The 13,160-nt window shown below is 36.5% G+C and overlaps 1 protein-coding gene across 4 annotated transcripts in view; it reads right to left on the bottom strand.

Moving 5' to 3' along the window:
* The window catches only part of TMEM39A (transmembrane protein 39A), a 30,385-nt gene that overhangs the window by 16,085 nt on the left and 1,140 nt on the right, over positions 1-13,160 (bottom strand). For all 4 annotated transcript variants that reach the window (XR_010384429.1, XR_004137908.2, XM_064494967.1 and 1 more), the window contains exons 2-4: positions 12,569-12,755; positions 6,442-6,664; positions 2,142-2,225 (exon numbers count right to left, since the gene is read on the bottom strand). Coding sequence is in view for 2 of the 4 variants with exons in the window: in XM_064494967.1 (XP_064351037.1) it covers positions 2,142-2,225; positions 6,442-6,664; positions 12,569-12,681 (420 nt within the window). In the remaining 2 variants the exon portion in view is untranslated. The remainder of the gene's footprint in view (positions 1-2,141; positions 2,226-6,441; positions 6,665-12,568; positions 12,756-13,160) is intronic.

Raw genomic sequence — 13,160 nt, 5'->3', positions numbered from 1 at the left:
CAGTCTATCTAGTTAGACAGGTATTCTTCCTGGGGTAGTATTTACTTTTCTAAATTAATTATTTCCAGCCCAGCCTCTCCTTAAAAATGATTGGTCTTTCTCAGGGTAGAGAGCCTGTCTGTGGTATAAGCCAAAAAAAGGCAAACATTTTTTGACAGAAGGAAGGAAAGATGATTTATGATGGGTCTTACTCATCTAATTTAGACATTTTAGGAAGAGAATCACTATACAGCTCATATTTTTGACTTCTGAATAGTAATATATTGACATTGCTCAAATACAAAACATATACAGTGTTTGTAATGAAGTGTCCCTCCTACCGGTCCTCTCTCCCAGTCATTAACTAAATAGCCAATTACTAGTTTGTGTGTCATTATGGAGATAATTTATTCATATATAAGCAAATATATTTTGTTCCTTCCACCTGTCTTATTTTAAACACAGTTCTGCAATTTACTTTTTTTCACTTAATATCTTAAAAGTTAGTACACAAAGGCACTTTCACTTTTAATGGCTGCATGCTATTCCATTATGTAGATATGCCATACTTTATTTAAACATTCCCTTTCTGATAGATTAAGGTACAAATTAAGTCTCTGACTAGAAATTTATTTAAATTTAGCTTAAGAATTTTGCTCTCAGTAAGAATGACAGGTTTCCTTAGAAAACAACTAGTTTATTTTCCAACTAAGGTCATGCAAAAGCTGTTAAACTATTCTTAAGCCATTAATAAAAGAAACAATAGAGTCCTTCAAGTTATAGCCCTTGTAGCTCCAAAGTAGAAACTCCAATTATAAAGGGTTTACACACTAATTAGACATACTAATTTGACATATGTAAGTACTGTTTCTAAGTAACTGAAGATACGAAACAACATCATTCTCTGCCCGTTTTAACAGATGTAAACATAAAACTTCCTCTAAAGAAAGAACAGTTTCTCAATATGTCCAAAAATGAGCATCTATTTTCATGACCTAAATAAGGGACCTAGGAGAAAAGGTTATTGACAGCCTTTGCCACCATGAAAAACAGACGATCCTACTACTAATGTTTTTAAGCTAACATTAAACAGATCTCAGATTATGACTTAATATCTGCAATTATTCTGTGCTCACATAAATAAGGTTCCTGAAAGATCTTACATACACAGACTTTACTGTATGTTTTGGGAAAAAAAGTTGACTCTGTGATTATAGCAATTATTCATTCAAAATTTAACACTGAATTATAAACTTCAAGATTAAAATTATTAGCCACTATAGCTAAGTGAACATTTTTTGTTTTTGTAATCATTTACAGGACATAAGATAAAATCTTAAAGAAAACACATTTACCTCCCTCACTGGGTTTACAAATATATATAAAAAAAGATACCAATGGTCATTTCATAAAAAGATCATATTAATGTCCCAATTCTTTTCTCCACTGCCCACTAAATTTGAAGGTACTAACCTTCCAGATTAGTCCTATGCAAATCTGGATGCTGTCATTTTTAAATTCCACATTTTAGTGAACTCAAACCAATGTCTCTGCTGGCAACTCCACAAATAGTATATAAATAATTTCAAGTGAATGTTACTTGAAACAATGTTTTATATGCAACTGTTCATTTACATATAACTCTTCATATCAATAGTTACTTAAAATCCATCTTATTTTTACTGTAGCTATCAAAATGAGAAAGACTGCACTGAAGAACTCGGAAGCTAGAAATAAGCTCCTACCAAACAAATGAGATTTCTAACAGTTCTCTTGAGTTATATCACACTTGAATTTTAAATACATTTTAAGAAAATCTTTTAAAGAACCAGCACAATTCATGTGACAGTAAAGAAATTAATTTATAATTGCATTCAAATTATACTTGGACATTTCACATTTTCAGAACCCCTTCTACTAACTAACTCTAGCTACCAGTGATAAAATATGAATGAGCTGGGCCTCTCTCGCTCCCTCTTCTTCAGAGATGGCCCGCACTCTGTCTATGGAGTGTGTATGTACTTTTACTTTAACCTGAGCACCCAACCCCCACACCTTGTGGCCTTTCTCTTGCCTTACACTCTATGCAGTATGTATCTCTCTAAATAAATCTACCTTCGCTCAAAAAAAAAAAAAAAAGAAGAATATGAATGAGCTGTTACCTCTGAGATGAGGGCCCATACAAGCCTCCGCGCAAGCATGACGGTAATGAATGCTGCTAGGTGGTAATCAATGAGATGAAAATTCTATAAGAGAAACAAACAACTGTATCAGGAAGAAATGTGTGTACCCAGTTGGAACTACTACATGAAAGGGTCTGCCCCCTCAAAAGATCTTCTTATCACCTTAAATGAAAAGATTACAGCTTTGGGTTAACAAGTGATAACCTGCAGAATTATGGTAAGAATAATTTATTTAAAATGCCGTATTTATAAAGAGTGTCAAATTTAAATTCCCAGTCTTCAAGAGTTACTGTTGTTGGTCTCTCTTTATGAAAGCTTATGTTAATCTAATTGAGCATCTGCTAACCTGAACTCTCTACTCACTGATACATCAATTACATTCAGTCTTTCTCCTTAACTTTAGAAACATGTCATGTTTGCTCTCTTCTTCCTATGAAATGACAGCATTACCTAGATGCTATGTATGGTTCCTTCTAGTTCTAAGTCTGTATACTATGATAATAAACAAAATGAAAAGTCATTAGCAACAAACAAAATTGGGATACATTTTCATTTTGATGGTCAAAAGGTCTATAAGTTTCCACAGTCCTTCTTCCAGAATTCCTCAATTAACTCTTTCAATAAATACGTACTGGGCACCCACGATGTGCCAAGTAGTCTTCTTGATACTGTAGAAACAATGCTGAAGAAAGACAAGGTTCCTGCTCTCCTGGATCTTACTATTTGCTGCAGTATGAGAGGGATAGGCAGTGGCAGAGATAACTAGTTGTCTCCTCTGTGATCACAAAATTTAAGTGGGCACTGATTCCTAGCTGACTGAAGGTTCATTCCCCAGCCTCCCTTGCAAAAACTACTTGTAGCTAATGGACATGAGGGGAAGTGATGAGTACAACTTCCCAGGCATGCCCTCAAAGCAAAGAGCTGTTTCTTTCTCCTTTCTTCCTTCCTGCCAGCCAGATGCGATGACAGGAGTTGGAGCGGCTACTTTGGACCATGGTGTTTGGAAAAAGCATGTTGAAGGTGGCAGAGCAACAGATACAAAGAGATGCCACTGTGGCCCTATATCACTTGCCTGATTTTTATTAAATAGAGAAATAAGCTTCTATTCTGTTTTAGATACCATTATAGCAGCTAAACTCACATCTTTAATGAATTTGCTTAAGGGGGAAGGGCAATGATAATAAAAGGGCTAACAAGCAAAAGCAGTCCAAACAGTTATGCTGCGGGTAAGAAATAAAAGAGTGATAAATAACAACTGGGAAGGGAGGTGCAGAGCCAATTTAAATTGGTGGTTAGGGAGGATATCTCTGAGAAGGTGGTATTTCAGCTGACAGCTGAATGACAAAAAAGTACCAGCCGTGACAAGATACGGGAGCAGAGAGTTCTAGGCAGAGGAAAAAGTAATCACATAGGCTCTAAGGCAAGAAAATACTTGCCTGGTATGTCTGAAAATCAGCAAGAAGGCTGGAGAGATAATAAGCAATAAGAGATCGAGTTTATGTATCTTTTGGCTAAGGGGAAGTCATAGGAGTGTTTTAGGCAAAGGGTGCCATGATTGTATTTGTATATTTAAATGGTCACACTCATTGCTATGTGCAGACTATACTGTATTGGGGCAAGATCAGTTACAAAGCTATTTCTTTTAATTCAAGTGAGAAAAGATGATGAATTGAACAGGGTCAGTAGCAATGGAGATGCCAGATTTGGGATACATTTCAAAGGTAGAGCAGTCAGAATGTCAAGAGGCTGGGCTACCACTCCTCAGACCATTTCCTTTTCCCGCTAAGTTTTCTGGATTCTAAAAATTATTTATCCCCTCTTAGTTGATAGACTCTTCCTTGCTCACCCTACTCCTCCAAAATAATATAAGCAAATTCACGGGATTCTATGGCTAATGTCTGGGGGTCTATTAATTCAAACCTAATATATAAATCTGACGAATTTCTGAGTCAGGCAACGCATAACAGAAGAAAACTTGTAAGAGACAAACCACTAGTTGAGATAGAAGTCCCTTCTAAAACACCCCAGTCAAGCTGCCGCCTGCTGTGCTTGAATAACTTCAGTGGTGCGAAGTAACTGGGTCTTTGGCAGGCCATTCACCTTTAACAGCTCACTGATGTGAGAAGCCCTTTTCAGATTCATGGGCTAAAATCTTATTTGCTATTTCACATATGTTACTCTTAGCTCCACAATTAAATTTTAAGCTCTGTGTGAGCAAGGATCATATGTGGCAAATAAGTGAGCCGGTCCGCATGACAACCTTCTTTAAGTGCACTTTCCTCTACTGTAGTGACTGGAAAGCTCAAAACTACATTTCCAAACTTTCTTGTAACTAAAGTTGATAGATTAGATTTAATTTCTGCCAACCACAGGCATCACATAAGCTGAGTGAAGTGGGGAGAGGGGCAGGGTAAAAGGCACCCATTTCGGGTGGTATAAGTCAGAGCAAAGGAAGCATAATTCTGGAGTCAGCAGCCATAGCAACAGCTTTCTGATTCTGAGAGAAGCACTGGTTCGCTTCGTTTCAGGCAATATTAGTAAGGGATTTTTATAAAAATTCTCATCAGAAATGGTTGACTGTGAGCATAACTCTTTGATTAATCTGAAAATTCAACAAATGAGAAGTTTTCATGGGATACCAAAGTGGAAACCCAACAAGTATTTATGGAGTAAATATGTAATAAATACAGGATATAAACCATAACAGATATGGCTGGATTTGAGTGTTCACTCTGTCACATGCGGTTTTAAGCCATTTTCATAATTTCTAGGTCTCCTATTTCTAACTTATAAAATGGGAGTCATACAGTAGTATCTACCTTCTTTTAGGAAGAGTAAATACATCAACACTTACAAAGAATATGGTAAATATTTTAAAAAGTATTTGCCAGTGTCACTGTTAGAATAATGAGTTATTTACTTATAGAAATACATAGCTGGAAAAAGCCTTAAAAATCATCTATTTGAGCCTTCTCATTTTATAACACCACGCATGGCCAAAGAAGGATGGATGAAGTTGAGTTCCTATGCTCAATAAACCCATAATCCAGGTAGGAAAAAAGACTATTAAAAAAAAAAAAGAAAAAGCATATAGCTTGACACTAAATCATTATAATTCTTAAATAAAGAAACAAAATTTCTCTTCACCTGATTTTAGGCAAATAGGTGGTCAACATGGAAAAAAAATTCTTAATAGTTAACACAAATATTTAAAATAAAAATGTTTACTCCCTTCTCATACTATGTTGAAGATTTTGTACACATTTCCAGTCTATGTTTAACAGGCCAGGGAGGTTTTTTTTAACCACTTAAGTCCCAGCCACATATATAATCTACCCAGGACAATAGTCTTCTTTCTTCTAGAGCATATCTCCATCACCCATCCAAATCTGCCACTGCCAGCCACTTACCTACCAGGTCATTTGACTATCCTGAACTGTTATTTTATATACCCAACTATGGAGAACACTTTTTGCAACAAGATTACCACAGCACTACTAAGTAACCAGAAAGAGGGCACAAAAACCTACAGTATATTTTGATGTACTTCAGCAGAGATAGCTAGTTCTTGTCTCCACTGTATTTTTGTAACAGAACCAATTTTATTCAGAATAACAATGAATCCAGCCAAGGGACTATATTGTCCAGCCTCCCGTACAGTTAGGAGTGGACACACATGAAAATGATGTAAGCCTGACCCATAAGAAATTCTCCTTTATACTTCCCTATGTTCCTTCCCCTTTCTGGCAAACAGGGATGGACCACAGCCACCTTGGAAGTCACGTGCTGGAAGATGGCAGAGTCTCCATCAGCCTGGGTCCCCTGCCAATGGAAGTATGCTACACTTGCCAACCAGGACAACTGCCTCAGACTGCTACATGTTTGAAGCAGTATACAATTTGGGGTTTATTTGTTATAGAAGCTATCATTATCCTAATACAGCCATTGAAAGGGTAAAGTTCTGGAATACAATCATATTTGCACCTTAAACTTCCAACAAATTTAACATGGTGTAGGGAAAGCTAAATACCAAAACCCTTCTGGGATATTGTTATAATAACATGTAAATGTTTTCTGCATTTTCATTTATGTTTTTACTTCCTCTGGTCACAGACTAAAGTCAGATATTTAACAATCTTATAATATTACATTCTGAAAGTAATCTGCGGTTTAATAGAAAAACAATTCATTTGAAGAAAAATAATTTCTACACCTAAGATCTCCAACTAGTTTCTTGACTAAGTAACATGAAGAACTTAAAAGGCCTATTAAGACTTACCAACGAAGTACAAGAGGCCGGATGATTATAAGGATACCACCACACTGTTTTATAGATGTTGATGTACTGGATGAACAGAGCAACCAGCAAGTAGATGAAAAAGAGAAACTCAAAGAGCAGGTTCCCATCCACAGGCAAGTCAGGAATTTGGCAATGACGAACAGGGCCTGGGGTGATTAAGGCTGTGATAGGTGGGACCGGAAGGCCAATAGCACTACCATTCCTGAAAAGAGAAAACTATGGTTAACTGAAAAGGCAATACCTCTCAGAGTCAAAGAGCATCAAAGGGGTCCTGCCCTCTTCTTCACCTACCCTTTAGCTGATGGCTTTCCCCAAGACTCCATTCTAGGACCACCTGCTCTTGTCTTCTCCCTCCACACACTCTCAGTAATCTAATATGTGGTCACAGCTTCCATTATCTGAAGCCATGATAATGGATAATGAAGTCATCATCCACGTTGAAAACTAAAATTTCTCTCCATAAAGCTCACTGTTGAGTTTTAGACCCATGTTATCAAGCAGTCTACTGAGCATTTCTATGTTTCTCATCCTATAGTACTGACCCTAGTTCGTGGCCCAGTTAGCTGCCCAAATCAGAAAACTGGAAGTCATAGTAGAAATTTCCTTCTCTAAATCACTCTCTAAATCATATATACTCCACTTCATAAATCTTTTTCCAAACTGAACCCTCCTCTCTAAACCCACTGCCTTAGTTCAAGAATTACCATTTTTCACCTGAACTATTGAAGTAATTCCTCTAAATTCAATTCTACTTTCACTAAATCCTCCAACCTGCCTTCAAAGATCTTTCTAAAGTAAACCTCTGATGTATTATTTTCCTGCCTAAAACCCTTTCATGACTCTCCACTGCCAATAGGATAACATCCAAAAACGTTTAGTCTGTCCTATGAGACCCTCTGCTTAACAGACTAGCCTCATCTCTTATCACTCCTCCACACACACCCTATACAATACCTATGCTATCTGCTATCTGTGAATATACATACATGCTATTCCTTTGTACACATTATTCCTTTACCAGCAATATCCTCCAAAATCACCTTCCTTAACCCTTCACATACACATTTACAGACTCTGTCAAGACTTTATCCTCTAAAAGCTTACTCAGACTCACTCAATCAACATTGACTCATCTTTCATCTGTGCCACCATTATACCTAAATTATGCCTTTATTATTACACTCTTCATTTGATTATTCAGTTCTTTTTATATAACTTTTTGTATACATCTATCTTGTCTATCAGACCATAATCTTAGGGACAGACACTGTACTTTTTCTAGTTCACTGCATGTATATACCTTTAAGTCGAAAAGACAGACCAATATAGTCATGAAAAAGAGAGCGCTTAAAACACAAATTAAAATATAGATTTTAATCCCTATCTTCTTGTTCTTTCTTCCAAGCTCTTTTATAGGTAGATAGCTGGGCTATCTAAAATGGTAAGATGGGGGTAGGGAATAAAATTTCCTATTGTTTATATGCCAGGAATAGTTAGAGATCTAAGGGTCTACCATTATTTACAGAACAAAGAAAAGACGCCTGACTTGGCTATTTCTAAAGAAGATTCTAGAGAAGGAACAATATTAGTGTTACCATTCTCCCCTAAAATTTCCAAATATAGAATTCTAGCATCAGTATGAGACATTTACAGTACTTTAACTGACTCATGGGAATATGAACCCTGCTCATTCTGAACATTTAAGAATATCATGGCAAAAACTCAGAAGAGCTAGAAGGGAAGAACAGGGACGGAGGAAAGTCATAAAAAATTATAAAACTTTCCCCCTCCTCATTCTCAGAATACACTCCAATAGAACAAGCTTACTAAGGAGTAGGTTGTGATCCACCAGTAGGTCTCAAAACCTTATCTGCTCAATCGTAAACCAATCATTAACACACCACAGCTCTCTGATATGTTCTGGAAGATGGGCCACAGCATAGCACAACTCCCAGGAATTCACAAGGAATACAACATGAAAGGTGCTCTCTGGAATTGTTCAAGTTGGAGGACTTGAATGGAAGGAATTAATGCCAGCAGCTAATCTATTCCTGTACTTCATTTAATCATAAGGTATGAAAATAAAAAATTCTGGTGAGGAGCCTCTACTCTAAAACAAACTAAACATATTCCAGAACAAATAAAAATTCTTATTCCTCTTCAGTTAAAAGTACATGAAGGGAGAAAGCATGCTAAATTACTTGTTATGATTTAAAGGTTAGAAAGGTTTTTATAGAATTTTCCCAAGTAAAGCAGACTAATGTGCTTCTGCCATTAACAGAGTCAATAGTATGCTGGGCTTCAATAAAGACACACAAAACGAAGTATGAAAGATCTAAATTAGTGCTATTCCACACAGCCTTGGTTAGTATACTTCAAGTTAGAAGACAAAGAGACAAAGGTCAAGTAAAGTGATCCAGAGCATCAGTGGGAAAGAGAAAAGTATTCCTATGAGTTGAAAGCTTGAGGGGAGATATTATCAAAGTTCTTAAAACCAAAAAAAAAAAAAAAAAAAAAAAAAAAAGCTAAAATAAAATGACTTGGTCAATACGTCTTTGAAAATCAGCTACAGATTTTAAGAAAAAAAAGTACCGCCCTTCTGAAAGAATGTAAAACAGATTCAAAAAAAGCAGTGACACAAATGTTTCAGATACAATGTGGGATGGTTCTAGTCCCAGATTTTCCACCAACCAGCTGTGGTCTTTGAGAAAATAACTTTATATTCCTGAGCCACAGTTTCTTCATCTATCATATATGAGTTGGAAAAGATTCTCTTTAAAGAACTCTTTCCAGTGCTAACATTGAATACTCTTTCAAATTGGACTGCAGGTCTCCAAGACCAAGGGTAGGCTTGATGATTCACTAGGAGGACTCAGGACTTGTAATACAGTCGTGTTCAAAACTATAATTTTTTACAGCAAAAGGATACAAATCAAAATCAGCAGATGGAAAAGGTACCGGGCAAAGTCCAGAGGAAACCAGGTGCAAACTTCCAAGAGTCCTTTCTAGGTGGAGTCATATAGGATGCAGTTAACTTCTTCAGCAACTAGTTATGACAACACGTGTGAAGTGCTATCTACCACATAGGTTCATTAGAGGCTGAGCAAACAAAGTTTTTACTGGAGGCTGGCAACTCTACCTAGCACTACCAAAATTCCAGGCTCCCAAAAAGAAAGCAGGTGTTCAGTATAAGTATCCTTAGAAAGGCCTGAGTGCAAGGCTGGCATCTGGGAACTTGACTGGTAAACAGTTCCTTCTGATACAAAAGTTTCCCTAAATAATAAGAGTGGCTCACTGTGCAAACAATATGGATTATGCCAAACATCTGCTTTATCCTTGTATATAAAGTTTGTGTGCAAGAAAGAGTTAACATAGCAGGCTTGAGAATGGCCTTCATAGAGCCAGCAAGGAGCAAATTTTAGCTAAGCAAATGGATGAAGCAAGAAAAATTTAAAGGAATAAAAAGGAACTAAAAGGGACAGAGAAAGCAATGATCATTTGGACATGATCAAGTGATGTTAACTAAGTACATGCAAGAACAAAGCAAAGAAAAAATCACTTAGTCTTTTTCAATTAAGACTGTTCCTCAACTCAGAAATTCACAGTATATCCTTTTTCTTTAGAAGGCAATCATCTAAGCATATCACATCCCAAGAACAAATTCCTGCTCCCCACAGGTGGGAAGCAGGACAGGGAACTATGGATTTCAATCTTGACTATGTCACCAAACTTGCTCTTTGACATTCTCAAGTTTAGCTTTACCAATCAGGCCACAAAAACCTAACAAACGGGGGCAAATCCTCTCTTCTTCAGCCGATCTATGTCTTGCAGCATCAAGGATATCACCCCAAATTATACCACACTTGAACAATTACCTACTTCTCTCTACAGACACTCCAGAAATGAGTTCTCTTCGTCTTAACACTGTCTTTCTTTGTACACATCCTTCCTAAAACTATATTCTAGGCTACCTACCACTGGTTTTATCCACATTTTTTAATATCCTTTCCCCAAGTCTTATAAAACAACCTTTTCTAGGATGCTTCTTCCCCATCAACAAATACAGAACTATCTTCTTCCAAAATAACCCCTCTAGATAAAAATGTCACAAGACAATTTCTCAATAATAGTTTTAGTGACTTTTCAAACCATGAACAATTATGCTCTTTCACTTTATTCTAATCTGTTGAAGAATAAGTTCTTCTCCCTATCACCCCAATTAACTGCTAAAAAATATGTTAAAGGAGGAAAGTTGGTAGAATGGTAGACCAAGGTAACCATGACTGGAACCTTGACAGCCAGGATAGAAGAGCTACAAGGAAGGCAGATCACATGATCATAGCTAAGCCCACTTAAGAGCAGAGAAATTTTCCAAATGTTCCTAGTTCTTCCCAGTATTCTATTTGCAGACTTCAAGTGCATGCAGAACCATCTGAGAATGTGGTTTTCAGATCTTTTAAAATAGCAGAACATTTCATTTTCCCTCCCCCAGAAGACATTATACATGGCATCCCAATATTTAAAACACACAAGAGAGAAATTCTGATTAAGAAAGGACTGGGAAACCTGAAGCCTAGACTACTGGCCTGAATGACTTTTTTCTCCCTTCGATGTGCTCTACAGCAACCCAAGATACTGAAGAGGGATTCCATGGGACAGCGTAAGAACCTAATTATCCAGAGAAACCTTCAAAGTCAAAGTAAAAGAAAATAAACAATGAACTGCTGGAGTAAATACAGAGGCAGAGTTAGAATGCTTTAGCTAGCTAGAATCCTAGCTAAGAATAGCTACAATCTTCTGTTGCAATCTGAAAGGACTAAGACACTAAACTGATAGTATATACTACTAAAATTAAGGCACATACTTCAAATAGGAAACATCCTTCACCTCAGTATCTATGTTAGATAGTACCCTTCTTCAAAAGCATTTTCACATATTCTCATTCTTTTTATTTTTTATTAAAAGAAAAAGAAATATGTGTTACTTGTAGAATATTTGGAAAATTCAGAGTAAAGTTTAAAGCAATTTATTCCTTCATTCATTTACAACATTCTGCTACGAAGCGGAAAGTATCACCATCTTTAAACTGAGGATATCCAAAGAACAGGAGAGTAAAAATATTACTCTAGAATAAAATACAAATACTCTTATACATATGTGAATATAAAATTTGGATTGAAAATCAGTATAATGGGAATCAGAGACTGGAAAAAAAAATCCCTTCAAACTGGAATTTCAGGGAGAAACCCACTGAAATGACAAGATCAGAACTGATTTTGAAGATTGAGTAGAGCTTGGGGGTGGAAGGTCAGAAAGAAAGGAGGGCAGGCCAGGAAGAGAAAAGTATACAAACATCAGGAAGGCCTGAAAAGACAGGAGCAGTACTGACTGCTAGCTTTGAAAATTAGAATCCAGGCCAAAGAAAACTCTATTCAGGGAGGAAGCAGGGAAAAAAAAAAATTATCTTGACCAAACAATCTGGTAAAAGCCATCTCTTTCCACTGCCACATGATCAAACCTTCTGATGAAGTGAGTTATCCCAGATAAGAAATAATTCTAACTTTTGAAAATTAAGAACAGAGATAAATTTCCATTATGAAGATCAAATTCTTTATTCTCATAAAACGTGAAACAAATCTTAAGATGGTTGGGCTAAAACTGATAGTTCATTCATTTCAATTTTTTAAACAAAATAATTTTTGAAACCTTGATAGAATATGACATAATTTTAGAATCTCATGTTAACTGCCAGTTTCAATTTGTTCTCCCCCTAAAAGAATGGTAATATAGTTAAACCACCATATTTATCTTTTACTTTAATTGACTTTTCCCTTCATTTAAGAGCTAAAAAAAGCTGATGACTAGAATTTGGATTATCAGCCTTAAGGAAGAATCCGCCTGTTTTCACTTTGTGGGCCCCATATCACAACTTTCTACCTCCAAAGTATTCTGAAATACTCAGCTTTTAGTCTTCAGGTCAAGATTTTTACTTCAGTGTCAAAAAAACAATTTTGTAAGCAAATATCTGAAAAGCATGACAACTTCTATGGTAGTTTTACTGATCATAGGATATTACAAATTATGCATAGTCTTATTTCTTCTTTACCTGTTTCTCAAGCCTGTTCCATTGCCACAGCCCCCACCAACCAAAGTCTGTAAAGAAGGTAAGGCTGAACGGCTTAGTTGCTGCCGACTAGGGCCCCTCCTTCCACCGGGCATGTCCGGGAACCAGTCTGCTTCCAGTGCCACCTGTAGTTGCAATCCAGGCTAATGGCTATCAGCCCGTTTCAAAGCTGAACAAAAAGAGACAGTTAAATATCAGTCTACTATTTTTAAAGTAAGCAATGTAACAAAACAACCAGAAAAACTGAGTGAGCAGACCTTGTAAAACCAGATTTTCAAACAAATGCTCCCAATGTCTATTGCCTATTTTATTCTAATGAAAGGACTACTCAGGCTCTAATGGGTCAGAAGCCTAAGTTCTAATCTAAGCTCTGTTCAGCATTAGGGAAGTCACAATTTGTGTCCTTTGTCAGTTGACTTGTATTATATGAAAGATATTACGATCAGGTAAAATTTACAAGAAACACCTAATATATACACTTCCAATTCAAATTTAATACTTCACAGTAAGCCACTTGAATTACAAGAGAGCACTGTCCAAAATGTTAGGTTATGTTATCAAGGGATTTTGATTC

This window comes from Camelus dromedarius, chromosome 2 (genome assembly GCF_036321535.1).
Source record: "Camelus dromedarius isolate mCamDro1 chromosome 2, mCamDro1.pat, whole genome shotgun sequence".
NCBI classification, from domain to species: domain Eukaryota; kingdom Metazoa; phylum Chordata; class Mammalia; order Artiodactyla; family Camelidae; genus Camelus; species Camelus dromedarius.
The sequence above is the reverse complement of the archived record's forward strand: the minus strand, read 5'-3'. Positions and strand labels throughout refer to the sequence as shown.